The 24240-nt window shown below is 35.1% G+C and overlaps 1 protein-coding gene across 5 annotated transcripts in view; it reads left to right on the top strand.

Moving 5' to 3' along the window:
* Mgtor (nuclear basket protein megator) overlaps positions 1-24240 on the top strand; it is a 112929-nt gene that overhangs the window by 66006 nt on the left and 22683 nt on the right. For all 5 annotated transcript variants that reach the window (XM_069845483.1, XM_069845487.1, XM_069845484.1 and 2 more), the window contains 6 exons: positions 1224-1519; positions 2944-3106; positions 7430-7546; positions 12041-12262; positions 16697-16783; positions 23085-23306. In XM_069845483.1, coding sequence (XP_069701584.1) covers positions 1224-1519; positions 2944-3106; positions 7430-7546; positions 12041-12262; positions 16697-16783; positions 23085-23306 — 1107 coding nt within the window. The remainder of the gene's footprint in view (positions 1-1223; positions 1520-2943; positions 3107-7429; positions 7547-12040; positions 12263-16696; positions 16784-23084; positions 23307-24240) is intronic.

Below are 24240 nucleotides of genomic sequence, written 5' to 3'. Positions count from 1 at the left end.
CCCGTTACATACAGATTGGTCACCCCTCAAACGTGATACAACAGTGGGTGCCTTCGTCGTGGATTCCATACTGTTTAAATTCGTTCTACTGCAAAAACTTGATTAAACATAAGCCAAAACCAACTCACTGAACTGATGATATATAGAGGCAGGCTTTTAGGTATATCACAACTAGAGAAACGATCCACCAAGAATATAAATACCGACCAGTATTTCATCAGAGTTGACTGAACGTAAATCAGTCAGGAAAATGATAGCACCTCAAACTAATAAGTGCATCCCAAAACTCGCCGCTAGCTTCCACCCGAATACCTTCTACAATTCCCTTGCAGGTTGCCGCACTCCGAGTACTATTCAGCTTCAGGTAGACTTATCGAACCCAGTTCGATCCCCGACCTACGTAGCAGCTCGTACTCTTCACAACACTCTCACTTTCCGGCACACCTCAACCTTAGCGAGTCCTTCCACTGGACTAATATCTTCTGTGATTCTACACAGGATCCCACAATACAACTCCTGGTAAACTTATCGAACCCAGTTCGATCCCCGGCCTACGTAGGAGCTTGTACCCTGTACGCGTCTTACCTCCATGAGCCCATCCACTAGACTAACGCTACATTCGAGATGAAACTCGCTTCACAGACCAAATCTAAATCACACCACTGTCTTGACCAATCAGCAAGCGTAATTACAAAATAATTCATTCTCCCCGGATCAAAAAATTAATGCTCCCTCGGTATCAGCTTATCATAGGTTATAGGAACAGAAACAGAGCATAAAAAAAAAGAAAGTTGAGAGAAAGGCCATCTACGAGAAGTAAGAAGAACTAGATCAGAAAGAAAAAACTACAAGCCATCTATGAAAAGTTAGAATAATAAAACTAACAGAAAAATATAAAGATAGAAAAATCTAAAAGAAATAGAAAGGACAAGAAAGATGTACTGAAATATAAACGGCACATTATTAGGATTCTGAAGGGAATTGTAATTTCTGTTCACATTACTTGAACTAGCACACACACACACACTCGCTCTCTCTCTCTCTCTCTCTCTCTCTCTCTCTCTCTCTCTCTCTCTCTCTTTGCATTTGTTGCAAAATGTCACAAGGGTTTGCAATTTTTCCTTTTGTACCAAATAATACTTAATTATGTTTTAGAAGGTAACTTTAATTTTTTCATGTAAGAATTTTATCTTTTAATTTGTGTATATTCATTGTTTTTACAGAAGACAGCAATGAAGTACCAAACCAGTCTGGTACTAGCATTGGAGGGACTGTGGACAACAGTGCTGCTCAGTCTGCAGCAAGTTCTGCCACTGTCCCTGTGGCATCTTCAGCAGAAGTACTTCACCCTCCACAGCAGAATCGTTCGGAGGCTACAAGCAGTGGATCCACCCCACAGGGTGAGGGTGGAAGCATCAGTTCAGTGGGTACTAGCCAGGCATCGCCTTCAGTTCCAACCAGCTTTGCAAGAGGGCGACATGTTCCACCTCTCTGCAGACAACAGCAACAGTTGCTGCTGGTAAATAGACTTACTGTGAAAGCCTATTTATGTCTTTCTTAACAAGTATGGGAATTACATTTAAATTTACTGTATTCATAGCCAAATATTGAGGTTCATGTAATTTTAAAGGGAATAAAATTTTTAATCTGCATTTAATGCGAAATGGGGACCTTCTTACAGCATATGAACATTTGCAGAACACATCAGTTAGTAGGCAACCACCACATCAGTCACACAAGAGATCGGGAGAGTGAGGTAGAAGAGTGGTTGCAACATGTAGACATCACGTCCACACCTGTGGAGTAACAGTTAGCCTGTCTGGCCGTGAAACCGGACGGCCCGGGTTTGATTCCCGGTTGGGGCAAGTTACCTGGTTGAGGTTTTTTCCAGGATTTTCCCTCAACCTAATATGAGCAAATGCTGGGTAACTTTCGGTGCTGGACCCCAGACTCATTTCATTGGCATTATCACCTTCACCTCATTCAGATGCTAAATAACCTAAGATGTTGATGAAGCATCGTAAAATAACCTACTAAAATAAAAAAAATCTAGACATCACAGAAATTCCTGTTACAACAAAGAAAGAGAAGAACTAAGAAATCAACAGTTTGAGAAATGGTGCGCACTTCCACACAAAGGGAAAAGTGTAATACTGCTTAAGGAATATACACCAACTAATCGTTGGATTGTCAACCCCAACAGTTTGAGTGGAGCAGAATGACGGGAGGCTATTAAAATACAAGCTAATGTATGTGCTATCAGAACCGTACTGGGCAGATTCCAGGACACATACTGCTGTAGGTGTTGCCTCAGTGAGCCAGAAACCCTTGCTCATGTTCAGGGATCTTGCTGCGTAATGCCACCAGACATCACCGCACAAGAAGCTTAATAGCCAATGCTCTCCATGAGAAAGGTCTCATGGTGTATGAGGAAGTCCATGGAATTGCCGAAAACGGTAATGATATCATAGCCATATCACCTGGCTTTCCACCACCATCTTATTGATCCTACCATGTGGTTCGAGTCCCATGCTTATCAATCAGAAGAAGTTAACACTGAGAAAACCGGTATATATACGCCAACTATCCCACACTACTAAGAAACCAATAGTTCGAGTGTTTTTGTATCGCAGTTCTCCTGGTTGAGTGTTAGAGAAGGTCATATGGCTCTAACTCTGCCAGGTTAAGTTGTTGTTGTTGTTATCATCATCATCATCATCATCATCATCATCATCAAAGCTTGCCAGTGAATTTTGTTGTTAGCCATCGCCTTAATATCGTTCATCTTTAACTTGAGAAGGATTTATTTAAATTTCCATATGGGGGTTAGATGTACAGACGTAAAGTTTGCTTTTTTTTATTCTTGCTTTGATAGCATACTCTTGATAATTTAGAAAAGATAGTATTCAGCTGCATAACATAACTTACTTTTGTTTTGTTTAGACACAAACTTACGAAGATGCAGGTGATGACAGTATTGTTCCTAGCACACCTACACTCTTCGTGCCAAGACGTACAGATGGCTTTGGAGAAGCAGTCAGTTCTCCTCAAGTGCCAACAGGCAGATTCACATTTGCAGAAACAAACCCACCAGCTGCCCGTGCAGGTATGAAAATTATGCTTGTTGGATGACTAAATTAAATCACTGAACACAGTTAAATGTAGCTAACTGGTAAAAAGTTTGATTATTTATTTATTCATTCATTCATCTATTTTTCTTTATCTATTTACAGTGGAATCTCGATGCTTGGTTCCCGTTATCGTTGTTTTCCTGCTTTTTTTTTTTTATGCCGGAAATAGTCCCATATAAATAAAGTTATTTTTTTCTGGTTCCATTGTTTCTTGAAGTATCGTTTTATTTCATCGATCATTGAGAAATCACTGTCCCGATGCCATATTTTACCGCATGGATAGTTTTCTTTTACTTTGAAAAAGCGAACTTTTTGCTCTCCATTATTATCTTTAAAGCATAGACCTTCAGACTGTCACGCAGACGGCCCAGGTTCAGTCCATAATGACACTTGTGGCGGACAAGGTCACAGTTGGGGTTTTTCCCGGGTTCTCTCGTTTTTCCCCAAATTAGACATTTACATCATTCCGTCACCATTTCTCCACTTCCTTATCATTTTGTAGCATTCCCCGAACCCCGGCCAGCGACGCATGGAGGGGGTTGGCCTGGGGATGAGTGGAGTTGCTTGCTCGAAATCTGGACCAGAGAACCTTAGTGTGGTCGGCCAGTGTGGGTTTGGGAATGCGTCGCCAGAGAGTTAGCGTAATAGATCTGAACAAGGTCGCAGTGCTAGGCCATAGTGCCCCCCTCCATTAAATTCAAAATTCAATTCATCTTTGAAGCAAGAGGATGCAGAAGATTGCAATCCAGAGACTGTGTCAAACTTCGTAGAAAAACGTAAAATGTATTACATTGCCATGGTATGTGACGTGATTCGTCATCTTAGTGCAGCGCGCGAATTCTCCATGTGCATTTGGTATAGTTTGCTAATGCAGAAATTTTGTGCTATAAAGACGTATTAGATTCTGAAAAGAAATGCAATTTTATAGTAACTTACTGATTAATCATATTTTTCCACACAAAAACGATGTGGACATGTATAAACACATGATACAGTATTATGGAATATATTACGCAGTTGTCTTACCTAATGAGATTTGTCGTCTTAATGTTGCGACTTGTTTAGAGTCGGCTGTGCTGCAACACAGGCCTGATCTCCACAGTTGGCAAGTGTTTCTGTACATTGTTTATGGTCAGTACATGTTTATATGCTTAGACACGTACAGGAGAATTATCTTTCTAGGGTTACTAAAGAGCTAGACAAGTTCCGGCATTATTTTCATGCAATATGTTATAGACCTAATTTGTGACACCAGGTTCTAGCTGCATGTAATGCAACAGTATGGGCTAATGGAAGCCCGCCTACTTGGGAATGGATTTGTAGTAACACGTATCTGCATTCTGAATCTATTATGAATCTAAGTTTATGATTTTCTCATACTTCATTTCTGTCTAAACTTTCAGTAATGGCTAACATCTCGTAAGGAATAGCGAACTAATTTCTAGTGCGTACATCCTCATCATATACATGACTTGCTATGATGGTGTAGGAGCTTTTAAAACTCCACCTTTCTGTTTACTTCAGTATCATTCTTATCAGAAATTCACTATAGAATTCAAGCGTGAAATGTGTACTAAACGAAAGCTAATTACAGGTTTTTTCTGTAAGAAGTAGTGTACATGATGTTCTATTAAAGGTGCATTCAGTTTAATCGCTAACCATTAGGTTGTTGATTTTATATTCTATTTAAGCACACAATAGATTTTTTAATCGCAAGTTTACAAACGAGAATAAAATATTACGAGACACATTCATTATGATTTTATATTATTTATAATTATTATTAAAAATTAAATGCATCGATTAAGTGGCTATTCCCAGTTAAATCATCTAGAAAACAGTGGGATACGTCCATAACTGTTGTGTCTATTATACACCTAAATACGGTAATTTTTATGGTTTCCCAGTATTATCATTTTCCAATATTTATCGTTTTCATTCCCTGTTCTCCAAAAAGACTATGGATCGAGGTTTCGCTGTAATAGATGTAATCAGAGATAAACAAAACTCCAAAATTTCCAAGAGCCATCACATTTTACCCACACGTGCAATCAGAAAGCTATTCAAGCTCAGATAAAGTTACATTTATTGAAATATATTAAAAAATACTAAATTCTTATGTAATGCAAACACACACTTTTGGAGATGCTCTGTCCTCTACACTAAAGCTATATACTGACAGTTATCTTGAGATGTGCAAGAAATGTAACTATGTTAATCTAAAATGCATAAAAGAAATCAAAGTTTTAAAAATATTTTGAACTCCATCAAAAAATTCACCTGCCACAAATATTTTTAGGTGTTATGGCAGCCCAGGATCTGGGATTTGTCTACCCCTCTGTATAATATGCTGATTTTAAATTAAGAAAGTTTTTGAAATTTACTTTTTTGGCCACATTTCAAGTGATATAAAATGAGTGAATTTTCAGCCTCGTTACATTCAGAATGGTTCATTGGTAATTGCATTCAACATAGACTCTGCTGTAAATGAAACACATCTTTCTATGGTTATAAGAGATAATTTGTACATCTTGATTACACAATTTTTAACACTGTATCACTTCGGAAAACGTATTATGTGTCTTTCACATGTTAAATTTTATGTTACCTTGTTAACATGTTTCAGTCTGCTATTGGCCATCTTCAGAACTGGTTGTTGTGGTCTTGGCACCTTTTGTTTTGTTTCCTGTGGGGTGCCAAGGCACCAAGACCAGTCCGAAACATGTTAACAAGGTAACATAAAATTTAACACGTCAAAGACACATAATATTATATTTTCCGAAGATAATTTGTATTTCTGAAATTCTGATTATTATAAATTTTGTTTTCATTTACTTTCTCAATTGTTCTGCAGTTTTCTTTAAGTTTAGATTTGAACTTCCTGGTGTTGCTAACCGACCACATGATACATTTTGGCTACCTTCCCGCTTCCATCCAAATCCATTACCTTCTTTCCAAGTCTCGACTGCTTCACCTGCCAAAAGATTGAAATTGAGATATGAAGGTAAAATGAGAAATCTTTATTACTCCTTTATATATAACTGATTCATTATATACACCTTCATTTATATACCACAGCTGTAGAAGAAGTGTGTTCATGTTTATGTTTGTGTCACCACTGACCTTCACATTAGAACCCAGGAAGCCTTAAGGTACTGTCACATGTCACTACTTTTGCAGCGCTGCAGTACAAAATACTGTGCAACTCTCGTATTGTGACGTGTGAACAACGGTGCAACCCGAAAAGTAGCAGCTGCCCACTACTTTCTGATTCTTAAAGGTAGTGACGTGTGAACAGGGTTCTCAGGGTTGCAGCCGCAGCATTTTTTATATCAGTTTTGTTGAAACTTTTGCAACAGTTGCAAACAGTGTTGCCACTCAAATGTACCAATGATACTTTTATTGTTTGGATATATTTTAATGTTTAATGTGATGAAAATGATTTGTAACAGTTACTAAATGTACAACATAGAGTATATTTGCTGATGATATAATTCATTTTTTTTTTAATTTTACGTAGCATAGTTTCAAATAGGAAGATTGCCAACATTGATTATGAGAATATGCTGTTGGTTATCATTTAAGTATATAGACATTTTTTAATAGCTTTATAATAAAAATAATGCCAATTACTGATTACTAGTTAGGACAGAAAAGCAAATAATAGATAAGTAAGCTATCGCATGAGTTTTATAATCTGAAAGTCTAATGCAAACGTAACCACAAAATCAACACGGAGATGGAAAGCTGCAGCTAGACTGCTGCTGCAAAAGTAGCTCCTTGTGTGTGAACAGATTAGCAACCTCCAGTTGCAACTTTTACAGTGCTCGGGTTGCGCAGCACAAATAGCATGTAGCGTGCTACTTTTGGCTTACATGTGGACACGACACGCAACTTTTGCCGCTGCAGTACAAAAGTTGCATAGCAAAAGTAGCTACGTGTAACCGTACCTTTAGCAATAAGAATTTTTTTTTCTTGTTTGCCAGCTGGAGGCTGGAGAAGCACGAAACAAAATGCAGTGAACCAGTACCAGTATGCAGTATTGTAAATTGTAATTTACACAAGCTACTATGCTGCTAGCACATCAAGTTGTGTCACTTGTTGCGCAAGTGCAGAAATTGAGTCAGGTCAGGTTATGCATTGGTCATTTCAATGTCATTCGAGATGTGAATGCGACAGCGTAAAATGCATTGTTAAATACCAGAATTTTGTATCAATTTAGGAATTTTAGAACAACCTCCATTTTGTAATGTGTGATGTTTCATGTTTAAGTTCTTATCATACGTCTGTTTTTATAGGTGTAGCACAGGTGGCTTCTGAGGGAATGGATGACACTCGTATGGACTTGACACAACTAGAGGAATCTGGTACGGGACGAAGTGTTCCCACTACTCCACTTCAGGTGTCACCACAGGGTATGTGATAGATTATATTCCTTGTTTTTATATTTTGCTTTAGATGAATTGTTACACATTATGTAAATTTGTGACACTTGTTATTAGTAGATTGTTCATTATGAACTTGTTTAGGATAATGACTGTCGTTATAGACAGAAATGATCTGAATGATTTTCCTGTTTTAGCCTTGCATTCTACGGAACTGGTATACCATATTATACTGACATACAGTATTGTGTAGTTTTATATAACATTTTCACTTTGTAGATAAAAAGTCATTATAATTAAAGTAGAAGAAATATTTGTAATTTGAACAAATATCAAGCTTTTAAGATGCATTTAGATTACTTCCTTAAAAATTTGCTTAACAAAGAAGATAAAGAGTTCATTATTAAATCGTGAACATTGTACACACTTACACATACACTATATTTACTTGCGTAATTTTCTCTCCCCCCCCCCCCACTTTTTTTTTTTTCCTTCAAAATTGGGAGGCGAAGAATTACGCGAGAACTACAAAATATCCAGAATAATCTCGTCTTAAATAACACCAAACAATAATAGACAATATTGTGTCTTATTCTTTTTCTTTTCTCCTTCTTCCCACTGTATGTCAGTTCTAATGCCTTTAGCCTTGACCTTGACTAATCTCGTATTATGTTAAACTTCGCGCGTAAAATACGATATTCGTATCAAAAATTAATTAATTTAATTTGTTAATTACGGAAAGAAAATAATAAAAGTACATGTATTTTACATTGCACTACTTTCATCAGACAACAAATTCAAACCATCTTCCTTGTCGTCAGAGGAATCATAGACGTTTTTTTCATTATAGAAGGGATGAATAAAGACCTTGGGTTTCCCATGTTTATTTTTTTCGATACTTGAAATCTTCAAAAAAGATGCTCTTGAAGGGAAAAGGAGTATTCGATTTTTGTTCAAAGTAAGAGGACGAAATTACGCGAAGAAATAAAAATTCTGAAAAACAAAAAAACATGTCCTAAAAATCTTGAGGAGAGAGTAACTTGAGTAAATACGGTATTCATTTAGTTGTGAATATCAGTTTCTTCACATATATAACACTTGGTGTTTTGTAATCGCTCAGGAATTTTATATAAACTTGGCATGCTCTTAGAGTGGTTCCTCATATCAACAATTGCACATGGGAAAGGATCTACAATTGGTTGCACACCAAAGTACACCAGTGCGCAATTAGAAAACTAGTCCCTCCTTGTAAATGGTTTCCTGTTTTCTAAAATATGCAATATTGCAGTGTACAAGTATTAAACGAAAGCTTATCTACCAATTTATATTATTACAATAGTATATACAATTATTTTCACTGAAATAAAAAGTAAAGCGCATTAATACAAAACACGAAAAAGTTGTACACTGCGGTCAGATTAAAGTATATATTATTGTACTGTGCAGTAATATGTAGTAGGGCTAATGTAACATTTTATATTTATACTGAAACACCTTGCTGATTGAGAATGGTTACATTTTGAATGATGTTATCGTGACTAATAATGCCATATGCGCACAGGATGTGTATGAGACCTCTCTGACCTCAGAATCTCGTAATTATAGAGGAATTGCAGTTACAGATTAAGCCTTAATTGAAGTGCGACATACCAGGTGGACAGTTTAGTTTCAGCTGATAGATCACTTTTATGAAGTGGTACACATAGCAAATTGAACTGTTGTGTTATGAATATGTGAATTGTGATAGATCTACTTATTGGAGAGCAATATTCATTTACCAATGAATTGTGATATTATTATGGGAGTGAAGTGAATTGTGTTCGGTGTTGTGAATTTAGTGAGAGTAAATTATTTATCAGTACAATCTACAAACTGGATTGCGCTGTGTGTTATGATAATATATTATGCTTTCAAGTTGTAGTCTACCTGTATAGGATAGAATATTATGTCAGAAGAAGTTGGAAGTCCATCTGTTGTGAAACATACAGTAAATGAGGGAAGCCACTTAAAAGTGGAAAAAATGTGTATCACATTAAGACGTACAAACCACGTGAAGTGCGTAATTTTCTATTAGCTGGGGCCTAGGTTGTCTGATGTTACAGCCTCAAGATGACAAAGTGTTATTGAACATGTTATCAGGAAGAAGATAAAATATGGTAGCCGGACGATTCTGCAGACAATATTGTGGATAGATTTATGATTTCTATGGCAGATGATTATTTCGTGATAACATCTCATCCATCTGATTTGGAAGGAATTGAAGTGTTGTTTGATAGTGACTAAGTTATGTAAGTTCTGTGATTTTGATTTAGCCTGATTATCTTAACCTGCCATCATCATACCCAAAATATAATATATGGTACTGTTAGGCTATTAATAAAATAGGTTAATAGCTGACAATATTTAATAGCGAAGCTTTTTTTTATACTGATGGCAGATACTTGACTGTTCTTCATTCACCCACACGAAGCCAGTTGTGTTGACCAGTTTACAGACATAGTCGTTGCCCAGAGTGCCTAAATCATAATAATGTTTAATTAATAATTTATAACTTCATATTTATATTTACATACTTTTGTATTTATAATGTTTTACTACTACCATAATTTTATTATGACTATACTATTTTTAACTGCACGTCCATTTTCAACACTAACTTGCTTGTACTGTGCTGTGTGTTACCACACCCAGAAATTTTACTTGCGAATGAACAACCGATAGTATATCAGAAACGATCACATGTGTTTTTTGATATGAGTTACCATCCTAAGAGCATGCCAAGTATATATATATATATATATATAGACACACACACACATACATGCGGTCGAACTTCGATATCCCGAAGTGCTTCTAGAAACTGATAATGCTTCGAGTTAACGAAAATTCGAGATATAGAAAATGTGACAAATTTCCAATACCATAAGTTATTATTGATTACAAGTATTATCACTTAACTTTCAACAAAGGGAAGTTGATGTTCATAGACTTATTCTGTGTTTTTCAGGACAACAATTTTAGCAATTCATAACAAAATTTGAGAAGAATAATGTTAAAGACATACCATTAATGTTCATTGTTATACCGTTATGATACAGATACCTGCCTGTAGTGAGTTATAGGAGTAGGATTAGAACTTTATTAATAGGTTGATTCCTGGAGAAGGATGCTTTCAAAGGAAGGAAAATACTAATGTACAATGCTTGTTAAAGTAATGGTATTTCATCACATTCATTCAATTTTACTTACACATGTGTACATAACTTTATTTTCACCTTAAAATCGAATTAAAGAATGTTTATTTCATATTGGGAAAAGAAATATTCATCAAGATGTCAAAAAAGTCGAGTAATAGGACTTTAAAATATAGAAAAAAATATTACATGTAAATTCTATATGATTCTTCCAGGAAATTAAAATTACTTTGAGAAGTATCGAAAAATCGAGTTATAGAAGTTCGATTATATATAGGGTGACCAGATGTTCTCTTTTGTCTGGACATATCCTCCTTTTTAGGCTTTGTCTGGGGTTTGGGTGGAATTTAAAAAAAATCAAGAAATATCCTCCTTTTCGTAACTTGTGTGCCTGATACTTTGAAATTATGGGTGTCATAAGTATCCTGTAATAAAATAGATATTGACATAATTTTAAGTATAATATGGGCCTCAATCTAAATCTAAATAGATATCTGTCCTCTTTATGTAACATGTACTGTTCTGTGCAAACTGCTTTAGTAGCATTTATTACATTAACCAAACTAAAAGTCCATTTTTTATTCATTTCTATAGATGAAATATGTGAATTATTTTGTGATTTTTAGCAATAATATGTTATAGGAAAGAGTAAAGAGCACTCTGGGTAAAAGAGTAACATGCGCGAAAATGTCACAAGTTAGTTTTCGAAATAACCGATTCAATTATAGCTCCTTGACTTTCATATCTAGCTAACTGTAAAATCATTATTATTAAGTTTTTTTTCATAATTGTTTTGTAATGTAATAGATATTAATATACTTTTAATTATGATATAAGCCTAAATCTGTACTGTAAATATTGTGTAATAAAATATATATTGACGTAGTTTAAAGTATAATAAGCCTAAATCTAAATACACATTTTTGGTCTTCTTTTTTCGAACAATGTCCTCTTTTTCGAAGCTTTGTGTCCTCTTTTTTTATCGATGTGAATCTGGTCACCCTAATTTTCTATATATATATATATATATATATATATATATTTGTTTCTTTCTTTATTTATTTATTTCATTTATTTTTTGTTTATTTACCTATTTTAGAAGAAAGAAAATTAGTTCCAAATCGGAGCTAAAATAAAGACTGACAACCAGTCAAATGAATGGAGCTTCAGGTGAAGTAAGGAAGGATCTTCCACAGCAAGTTTCAGCACTTGACAGTGTGCTGAGGACCATGTTTTCTGTAGAAGTTTCTGTTTTTTATCAGAGTACCTTTCTTTTAGAATATTTCAGTGTAAATCTTAAATGATTATCTTAAAAGATTCATATCCATAGGTGAATTGGGTACAACAGAGATGCCAGGTGAAGTCGGCCAGAGTGTTGGAGGCAGTGATGTCAGTGAACAGGCCCCACCAGAGCATCAGGAAGTGCATGCAGAAGGCAGTAGCAGTAGCAGTGCCCCCAGTAACATCCCTTCTATCACCGTAACTGAGGCTGCTGAGGAAGTGGTCACTGTTGCAGAAACAGAAGAAGAAATGCCCCCACCACAACTGGCAGGTACTGTGACCACCTTTGTCAGTGGTGTCGCTTGTACATGAATCAGGAACATGAAGATGTGTGTATGAATGGAAGTAGTGTCTCTGAAACTTTGCAGAAACGTTAATCTTTTTGTAAATGCACCGAGATTGTAAATACTTGTTAAGTCTGATTCCTGCATAATAGTTTACATTTTTAATGTGTTGATGTCTTACATAATTGTTGATTACTACTGTTATTGCATTGCAGAGAATTTTTACTACAATATGCATGTAACTTTCACATTCGTTATTAACAGTGTAATCATAATTTACATCATTAAAAATATTTAAGTGAAGTGTTGTGGTATGACATGCATTTTGTTGCTTTTGCTATTCTCACTCCCATTTGTTATTGCCCCATTTCTTCACATGTTTATTAGTAGTTTCAACCCATGAATCTCAGATGAAATGGTAAGCATGGTGACTACTAGACTAGTTAGACCTAATTTCCCATATCCACAGGAGAATTTTATGTTTTAAGCCCTTCCAGATCAAACTATTGTTTAAGTTTTAAGTTTAAACTGGCGAAATAACTCGAAATTTTTTCTTTAACACGAATTTATTTAAAATGAGTGTTTTTTTTTTCGAGTTTTTTTTAACAAGATCTTAATTTAAAGTGCCCAAAGACTGATATCTATGTAAAAAAATTTTGAATCTGATATTCAAACCGTATTTCGAGTGACAATTTTTAAACATAATGCAGAAATAGCTTGAATGTTTATGACGACTATCGGTTTATATTATTCACACACAGAAATCTTAAGATTCCCTTGGTGATTTAGACATCTACCCTTTGTAAAAGTAAACAGTAATGTATTTGCATGACCTGAGTTAAAAAACTATACTTCTTTTATATTTTTTAAATGTGGAATAACACCGAATTTATATATAGTATATAAATTTTGTTAAATAACATCAAAATTCACTAGTTTCTTATACCGAAATTCAAGACTTTTATTTGCTGTAAAATTAGATTCCTAATCAACAACACGCATGCTTGCCATCTAGATTTTCTATAAATTTCTGCAGATTAAAATGCTAGGTGCTAAATTACATTTAAAAAAAAAAAGTGTTGCTGGGGATACAGATTCTGCAGATAAGTGGGAATTATTGTATCTTAATTGGAGACATTAGAGAACAACAATTTTTTTTTCGTGTGAAGTACCCTCAACAGCAGGGCTGGGCACCAAGAGCGAATTCTAGTCTCTCACGGGGAGCCATATTACTTCTCTTCAACCCCTTCCCCGTCGAACATCGCACAGCACTGGGCTCTGCAGTGTCATGCGAAACTAGTTCGTGACGTCACTCAGCATCACCGCATGGGTTGGAGCAAACTGCTTGCGGAATGGTTTTGCGCGATGGTTTAAGATATGGGCCAAAGTTTCTGTTTCTATCAGTTGCTTATGAATTCATTTTGTGCGGGCTTGTGCTTGTGTGTGCTGTTCGACCAACGATCAGCTACTGTTTGAAATGTTTTCGTTTTTGATTTCAGTTTTTCAAGATGAGTCCAAATACAGTCTCTGTGAGGCTACTATTACACTATCAAAATACTTTGATAAAGGATAGGATTAGGAGTATATTACACTACATAAAAGATTTTATCTAACATAACCTAAAATAGGAACAAAAGCTCTCTGAACAATTATTGTTCCACAACAGTGAACATGTTCCGAGGATTTGTTGATACTAATATTTACACGTTAAGTTTATAATTTGTTTATACTAATATTTACGCGTTATGTTTATAACACCATGAATGAAGAACAGCTACAATTAGTTCATTTATTACAATTTGCATGTTACTGAAAAAGAAACAACTGTGGGTTAAACCCCTAATCACAATACAAATATGTGATCAGGGTCAAACCATGGATGGCAAGATGTGATAAGAGAGGTATACATCAGAACTTATTGAAAGAGCTACAATGCGAGGACTTGAAAAGTTATATAAATAATAATAATAATATTATTATTATTATTATATTAATATTATATTACAAAAATTATTTATTTATAACATTTCATTTCCTTCAGACTCTGATATCAGAATTTTTGTGGTAGCAATAGTCCAGTTATATTTGCATTCCGCCATATTTGTTTCAAGGTACAGAAATCTCTTATCAAAGATAACAAGCTGAACTTACATTTTATAAAAGATCTTTTATGAAAGAAACGTTTATAAAAGAAAACCCATCACACTGTCATATATTTTATAATATATATTTTATAAAACTTCTTTGTCAAAGAATTTTGATAGTGTAATAGCAGCCCGGAAGACCTTCATCCCAGACACCGGCCTTGAAAGCATACATGCTAAAATACGGTCTCTCTAGAGAAAAAGTAGTAAAGGAAAAAATCGCTGCTAGAGAGTTTAAAACAACAAAGTCGGATGGAAAGTAAAGAAGTACCATAGGGACAGTTTTTAAATCTGTGTTCGACAGCAGTGGAAAATAATTTAATTTTGTAATGTGTCCAGTATGCAAGTAACTGTATGCTCATGCCACATGCCAAGCAAAAGCACAACCAATGCATGCAAGCAGGAAAGCAGTAGAATGCAATCAACTGGTGCAGTGCTGCTGGCTTGGGCTAGGAAGCGGCAGTGTCAAGCAGTGTTGGTCTTGGGTGGACTGGGCTGCTGATGTATTAGGACTCGCAGTGCTGAGCTGTGGGCCAGCCTACACAACTCTGGCATAGCGTTGATGCCGTGACGGTTGAATATTAAGCGTCCTCGTTTATAGTTTGGATTTGCTCCTGCTGCCAGCCCTGCTCTACAGAAAAAAAAATAACCCCAAATTAATAATACTGTATGTACTTATAGCATGTGAAGTAGAGAAATCAATCTGGCAAGTCTGTGCTTGAACCAGGAACATCAGCTACATTAATCATTCCAATCATGTATTAGTTACTTCGAGTTTAAATGACGAAATATTCTTTTTACATGTCACAGTGACTACCCCTGGGGAAAAGAAAGAAAGCACTGCTGAATTTTAGTTACAATTTCTTCTAGATACTGTGTGATAAAATTAATATTTTCAATCACTCTTCCCTCATGCTAATAATTCTTGTTTTAAATAACTACACACACAAAAAAAAAAAATAATAAATAATAATAATAATAATAATAATAATAATAATAATAATAAACGAAGCAGAGAATCAGGTATAGTGAAAACTACTTTAATGTGGGTATATTTCTAATTACAAAAAATTACTTCATTTCTGTCAAGAAGATTTTTATGAAACGAAGTTATGTAACACTTAAAAGACTGCTCTATCTTGTATATTATTTCTTAAAGCTAAAAATATTAGCACATACAGATAAAAACTGCTTGTTAATAAAGTGACATAATTTGAGAATTAATCGACATATAAATTAATTCTGATAAGTTAGTGCGAAATATATTGGTCAGTTTTAACTCCAGTGGTCACTGTAACTGCTAGATATGCAATTACTAATATATCACTTTAATGGAAGACCTTCGCTGTATCTTGGTTTACTTCGACATTCGTTATATAAATCAATACAGTAAAATGTTTCATTTTTTTTCAACATAAAATTTAGAGACACTTTGAATTATATTTTATTGTAGCTTATAAATAACCTATTTAAAACATTTTATTAAAAGAAATAACAATAAATTAAAAAGAAAATGGTAATTTGAATGTGGTATAAGTACTATATGTAAACAGTATGATGAGAGAAACAAATTAAGTATTTTATAACTTCTTGCTGGTTCCATCTTCAAAGAAAACTGAAGTGTGTTACATGTACGACATTCATTTAGTCACCTTAAGAACAGTGGAATAGTTCATATGCAAAGTTACTAATCACAAGTGAAGCTACTTTCTGTCACATCAATACACGAGAATGCTGGATATGTTTAAATCAGTATGGTAGATACAAATAAATTGTTGATAATAGTAAAATGAAGATGTCTGTAGTTTTTTATTTACTTGTGTTTTAGTCCAAATAAATAATGATTTGTACTAATTATAGATTATGCCACATATAAAATGAATAAGAATAAAAATAAACAACATTTAAAATAATACTTTTTATTTTATTTATAGAGATAAACGATCATGTTCTTACTATACGAGATAAGAAATAAAATAAAAGTTGTAATTTTTATATGGGGTACTGTGTACCTCTCCCCTCTCCTTTTACCCATAAAAATAATTTTCCTGTGCAGCAAAGTGTGCTCTATAATATAACTTATTAATTTCCACTGATGACTGCCGAAAGAGAGAAACTCTCCCAACAAAAGGTTCCAACCACACACTTCGATAGTTATAAGGAAAATTCGAATTATGCAGTTTTATGCTTTACAGATTTGTCCACTGTAATTTATTACAGTTGATATTGTCTGCTGATGTATTTATTCATGTCCATTTATGTTAATGCGTCATACAGAAACTGATGATGCGGGAGACCTGAGAGAGTCTTCTGAAGATCACACTACTGAACAGGAAGATATCCTGGATGATGAAGGTGGAGATGGTAAGGTTTATTTTTTGTTAGCTTCTTTAATAGTAAATAAAAATATGCAAGGGTCATATAAATCTATTTCTAAACTTAAATCCTTAAATGAGTATTTCAGCCTCGAAATCTAAAACTGTAGCCTTTTAGTTCACCAACTTGTAAGAAGTAAAATAGTAATACAGAATATAATATTAGAACAACGAAATGGATTTAACTATCTAGGATGCCATTTATCATCATCGTCGTCATAAAGTACACATTTAGGGTATACAGCCTGTTCCATCTCCTTATCAGATTAACATATGAAGGTGAAAAAGATTTCCAAAGAAAACTAATTAAATACCAATAATAATAATATTGAACTGCCCCCCATTGAGGGTAGCCCTTACGGACTCAGTATATTCTCAAAAAAATTAATGTACATATGTAAACATAGATATTACATTTTTAAAAAGGGAAACAAAGAAAAGGGCGTGAAAAATTACAGTTGCTATTAATGTGGCACCATGTGATTAATTAGGATTTGGCAGGATTTTTTTAACACAATTATCACAATGTCTTCCCTCAGAGATGTTGGCAGAGCAAACTGTCATCGAAATTCTTCGAAAAAAGCTGGTGTAGTCCCTCGAACAAATACTGGACATATCAAATAAAAATTTCGAACTTAATCAGGTTTAAAAAATGAGCAAGACTTAAAGTATACAACACCTTAGTAGCTCCAACTTTTGCTGTGTGGTAGCAAAATTTGAACATTTCGAAAACGAGATTTAGCAACATTAAATACTGCAGAGATGAAATTTTTAGCTGGCCTTCTATGCCCGAGGTTGCGGGTTCGATCCCGAGTCAGGTCGATGGCATTTAAGTGTGCTTAAATACGGCAGGCTCATGTCAGTAGATTCACTGGCATTTAAAAGTACTCCTGCGGGACAAGATTCCGGCACACCGGCGACACTGATACAACCTCGGCAGTTGCAAGCATCGTTAAATAAAACACACCATTTTTAACATTTTTCATTCATATCTTTGTCTTTTTCGTTATCCTTATGAAGGTCGTTGATATCTTTGTCGTGGTCCTTATCATTGTCCTTGTCTTTCTAATAGTCCTTTTCGTGGTTCTGGTCCTTGTAATTCTTACTGTGGTTCATGTCTTGGTATTTATCATAATTTGTCATGTTTCTTGTAATATGTTATCGTGTTCCTGATCTTTGCCCTTGTCATGGTCCTTGTTGTCTTTACCATGGATCATTTTAAAATTAATATTGTTCTTCACTTTGGTGAATGACTTTTGTGTTACACGGTATAGTTCAAACTTTCATAAAAGATAAACGATTAAGGACATAAAAAGAGACCTACACCAGAAATAGACAACTGATCACATTTTGCACTGATGTGTACTTTGGAGTAGGATGAAAATAGACCTATGCATGACGACTAGATGTCTTCCTGGCTACATCAATATCACGTGAACCGCACAGTAGAACTTAACTTTCTACGACCGAGAGTTGTCTCATTTCTTTTTTTGGGGAACTGTACATAATAAACGAGTTTTTATTCATAATACAATACAGTAGTATGTAATTTACTTTAAAAGGACTTTGTTATTGTTCAGTACTGTATTTACATACACTACTGTAATTTAAAAAAAAAAACAATATGGATAACATGGGAAGCCAGGTAATCGGGACTCTACTGTAATAAATAAAATGGCACAATTCATATTTAACGAAAAATTATCTCCAAAGAGAAATTAATTGATTTTATTTTGATATCAATAACAGTTTTAACTGTCACTTCCATGCTAGTGCACAGTTCACTTGATGCACTCTCGAGTCCCTGTGACTTCTCTATTGATGGATTTCGGAGTCTCGTGCACCAAGTCTGAAAACTGTCCTAACAGACATTACATGCAGTTTAGTACACTTCGTGCTATTCTTAATGTTTAGTGCACATAAATGTGCAGGCCAGCGATCACTGTTTTGTGAAGATAATAGCACATTCATTTTCTTTTATATGATGAATCCAACTCCAAATTAGTTGCGCTCTAATAACACAGGTCTTTCTTTGAATAAAAGAAGTTCATGTTTGCTTGAGGGGATGAAGATTCCAGTGCCTGTTTCTTCCTGCAATGAGAAGGAAACATGCCTTCGAATATAAATCCACAATAAGGATAATGTTGACATAGCATCATTTACTTTAAGGCAATGCATTGAGAAGAATTAATACATTTTTTCGTCTCTTAATTTAAACATATGATAAACAAGTCCATAAATTATTGAAAACGAAAGACAACATGGCGAAAAAATAAGAAACAAAAGCTCACTGCTTTCTAGATATAATGCTGTTATAGCCATTTGTCATATATACTTGGGTTCAGATAAATTGTAAGTCTTACTTCATGCCTTTCTGATAATGCCCAATTACGATATGATTTTGGTCCACTTATCACATAGTCGCTAGAAATTTAAGTAAGCAGAGAAGGAGATATGGTGCTGGAAAAGCAAAATGTTCATTTCTATCAGGACAGAGTTCCCCCACATTGTGCGCGACATTGGCTGGACAGAAAATTTCTCAGAAAATAGATTGGTAAGAGAGATGCTCTAGAATGTCCGCCAAGATCTGTAGATCTGACACTGTTGTTTACAGAAATCTGCCAGAGAGTATTGACAAACTCAGAAATTGGAAAGATTTTTGGTGTGCATCAGGCGTAAAAATAATGCATAGAATAGACCACCAGATATGCAAAATATGATCGGTTTTAACTCTTGCATATATTTACAGTCCCTTTGGAGTGAGAATCAGTCGGAAATGATTTATAAACATCAGTTTAGTGCAGTTTTCTTATAACAGTCCCCGAAAACCCATACTATAACTAGGGAGCAATGTATAAGCTACAGACGTGGACAAATTATTAGACTAAATTACTTATACGTGCAATGAAGTTGTATTTATCGGTAGAAATAATGAACAAAAATGTATTTTGCACAGAAATAATGAACAGGAAATTTAGTCTGGAGGTTACTAATATTTTGTGAACATTCCCTTATTCTTTATTAACACGTTGATTTTGTCAGGGATGCTGGAAACCAAAGTTTGACACTTTCTTTGAATATCAGCATCATTTAGCCAGATATCAAACAGTGCTTAAATGAGTCCATGTTTTGTTGTAAGCCTCTTTTTGTTCACTTTCTTCTTCAATATAGATCATAGATTTTAAATTTTGTTCATGTCTGGTCTTCTTGCAGGCCATGGGAGAATATCTTCTGCAGTGTATAATTAAAACACCAGTAGTACCAACATAAACAGAAAAAAATATACTTAACCGTTGGAAAAATATACCAGAAGACATAAACAATCATAATTACAATAATAGAGACTGTGTGAATTATACTGATAGTTGATATGACGAATTATATTATGTTTCCAAGAAAACTTTTTAGTCTAATAATTTGTCCACGTCTGTAAATGAGTCTCGAACTTGATACCTCTCCATCAGCAGACTCGTGTCTACACAATGAACTATTGCTGCGATTTTACAGAAGTAGAATTGAGATAATTGTAATTAGCTGAGACAACAGCTCGGAACTTTCACTGCCATCAATTCACAAACCTTGGAGTATGGTATAATTTGATTTTGTCTTGCTTCATTTTACATCATTAAGTTTCAACAAAAACAATTACCAAATTGGTGATTTTGAAAGTGTATCCCCTTCTTATTACAGTCTTTACAAAACTAGAAAGGTATTGACAGTTCACCAGCTTCAAAGCAACACCATGGCAACTGCTCAAACTAGGAAATTAGAGACTATGACAACAGGCTGGCATTGCTGACTGTTTCGCAGCAAGCACGTGGTAGCCAGTTGTTTTGTTCGGAAGTGTTGAATCTTTGTTATTGCGTTCCAGCAAGTATTGGTGTTCTGTCGTGGCTATTGTTTTCATAGATATTTTGTTGTTGATGAAGGTGGAATTAGTTTGAGTTTAATTTTAAATTTAATTTAGTTGTGAGTGTATTTGTAATGCGATTTATAGTATCCGTGTGTTTCACTTATGTGATGTCACAAGGCATCACTCCTGCAGATAGCGGCACAAAACAAACCACAGGCACAGAGGGAGAAAGGAGTGCTACAAGGGACAGCAAGAGGTCTAGAAATAACAGAAAAAGTGCTCCTCTTACAAGTCAGGCAAGAGAAATGGTTTGTAATTTGCGGTACTATTTCGAGAAAGAAGGTACAATGGCGGCCTCTTATTCTTGTACAACATATGGTAAATAGTACTGTCATCTGCTTAGTTCCGACACTGCAGACAGGCAGCGCAAAGAGCTGCACTGCACTACTGCACAATTTCACAACGTCGCTCTCTTCCCGCGTGTGCGAGAGAGAACTGCCAATACCTTTCTAGTTTTGTACAGACTGTAGGTACTTAGTTCTTGATAAGTGAGTCTTGCTTTATTTGTTGATGTCACAATCTGTCTTATGTATTTTAATGGCCAGTGCCCAAAAAGTGGAGTTGATCAAATTGTGGTTAATTATTTCATTGTAGCATTATTGTTCAACTTTGAAATTGTTCAGGTCTGAACCCCACAAGTGATACCATGAGATATTCTCTTGTTATTACTTGTCCATTGCGGGTTCTTGTTGCAAAACTCTGCACTAAACATAGAACATTTTGATTGATGCTAAAATCATTTGAAATTTTCTGAACTTTGCATAATATTTTTCCTGATGTCCCTGTTACTCATCTATGTCTCCAGGTTTTAAGGCATGTTTTTTTTAGCATGTTATAAGAATGACTGGAGGAATTATTTCTTTGGTTTTGAACATAATTTGGAAGACTGTTTTCAAGCTTTTCATTAATAATAGCAATATGGTCTCGAACCCATTGAGACACACAATATCAGGGGACTGCTGTCTCGTTCTGTGCTGCTCAATGACTGAATCACAACTGATGAGAAAGCCAACTTCGTAGAACTGATTGTAAACAGAAGACACACGATATCAGGGCACTGCAGAAGTCGCCCTTAGCCCATTTTGTTTGCATACCGTGAAGCGTGAGATTTTAAATCGAATCAGTCTTCAAACTTATTTTGCATCGAAACGATATATTTCCAGACATGGGTTCCTAATCAAAACTTTATCTACTTAGTCCTCTCTATAAGTCCTAGAAGTTTGTAATAGGAATTCTGAAACACCCTGTATAATACATCTAGTAACCATAAATATGTTTCAAAGTTTGAAATTTTCAAGAAAAAAATTGTCTTACAAAAAACATGATTTAACCTGTACTGAGGAAATAGTAGCCATTTACTATTTTTTTCCTTAAATCTGAGATCATAATCTAAAGATTGTTCCTCAGTGAGCATCACAGCTGACTTCATACTAAATTGTTTATTTTTAAATTTCCATTAAAACAATTGTTTCTTTTTCAATGTATTTTTACTAGAAAATTGCTCATTTTTCATTCAAATTTAACCACTATGGTCCAACCTCTAGAGATTGTTACAAAGGACAAGTGTACAAAATTTGAATGAAATCAAACAGTTCTTGAGATATCAGGTTTTTTGTTCGAAAAATGTAATTAGCGGGAAAATGAGTCTAAAGTTGGGACACAGTTGTACTTACATCCTGCACTAAAAAGCACCTGCAGCATAAGTTACACCTTCCCTGTTAACATGCTGAGTGTGTTCTTCCATTTTTTTTATCTTCTCCTAGTTCTTCCGACCTCCAATGTCGATTCTCGTGCCCTTTTCTCTGCCGATTTAACTTGTAAGGTATTGCGAGAATTGCGAGAGATTTTTTTGTGAAATATCATATAGAAAAATTAATATTGCCGCTAATAATTGGAATTTATATGTGAAAATTTGGAAATATACATAGAAAAGTATACTCGATTGAGACAATAAAATATTTTCAAATTTTTTTCATGATTCTTACTGCATAAGCCCCTTGAAGTTTACTTTCGTCAGTGTCGACTTTGAATAGGAAAAAGCCACTGGCATAGTTGTCGGTTAAGGCTCTTGCCTGCCAATCTGGAGTTGTGGTCGGGCATGAGTTCGATTTCTACTTGGGCTGATTACCTGGTTGGGTTTTTCCGAGGTTTTCCCCAACTGTAAGGCAAATGTCAGGTAATCTATGGTGAATCCTCGGCCTCATCTCGCCAAATATCATCTTGCTATCACCAATCCCATCGACGCTAAATAACCTCGTAGTTGATACAGCATCGTTAAATAACCAAGTAAAAAAAAAAATAGAAAAATGACGACTTTGCACTTTCCAAAGTCTCATTTATAAATACGACCCTTAATGCCACGTGCTATGTTGTACAGGTGTGAGTTCAGAAGGTGAGAAGTCACAGTCTGTGGAAGAGATAGAGGAAGGCCGTGAGGCAGAGGCCTCAGTAGAGCCTTCATTAAGCAGCACATCTACCAGACGTGTGCGTGGAGGCACTGCCCGTCGTTCTAATCGATCTGCTTTCAGGAATAGAGGAAGGATTGCCATGAGACCAACACCCATTATTTGGAATGAGCCAGGCTCTACTTCACCAAGAGGTGAGCACATAGTTCTGTTAATTATTTATTTGTGTCAATTGTCAAGATGCTTTTTTCTGCATGTGATAGGATTTGCTTCAGAAACAGTGGGTATTCCTACATTTTATGTGGCTGCTTCGTGCATTAAAACCTGCTATATCGACTAATTATCATCATCATCATCATATTCATTATTGCAATTTTGTTTTCTCATAATATGAAGTAAGAAGAGAAATTAAAGTAGAGCCGCCATATTTTCTGGTGTGGCTCTGCCTCTCGCACTGTTGTTACACGCTGGCACCACATGCTCGCATGGTTGCCGAATTTGCGTGGGACCCACCTCATATTTTGTTTGAAACAGTGGCGATTCCTCCATGAAGGATATGAGGATGATCCTGCAGTTTAATTTTGTGCCTCTGAGGATAGGAAACATTTTAATTACAGATTTTTATTTTTACTGCATCTTCAAACTTTCATTTTCTGTTGCGAGTTGTCACCACTGCACATCTCAGACCTTAGGAATACTTTCCGAGGAACCATCCAAATATCTTACAGTAAACGGTTTTTTCTACCAGTGAAGTTCTGAGCAGGGGAGGGTTCAGAGGGCGGGGTATGGCTTGACTTTAACCGTGTTTGAGGATGTGACTGTGTATCCTAATACTACGACCCTTCTTTCTGAGTGGTGGAGTGGAAACCCTATCAGAGACAATACGAATTTTCAAATACCCTTGTACCTCCTTAAATGCAATTCTTTGGACATTTTAAAAGAGCAGAATAAACGAAATAAATAATTTAAAATGATGTAATGTAAAAAATTAAGTGAATAAAAAAACAACAATACATAAAAATAAATAAAATAAAGTTTAATAAAACACTAGAATTAACAGGAATTTCAGATGAAAAGACTGCCAAAAGAATATCTGATGTTGTATTTCATCATTTAGAAGAATTTAAT

This window comes from Periplaneta americana, chromosome 14 (assembly GCF_040183065.1).
Source record: "Periplaneta americana isolate PAMFEO1 chromosome 14, P.americana_PAMFEO1_priV1, whole genome shotgun sequence".
In the NCBI taxonomy this organism is placed as follows: Eukaryota; Metazoa; Arthropoda; class Insecta; order Blattodea; family Blattidae; genus Periplaneta; species Periplaneta americana.
This window is presented reverse-complemented; position numbering and strand designations above follow the sequence as displayed.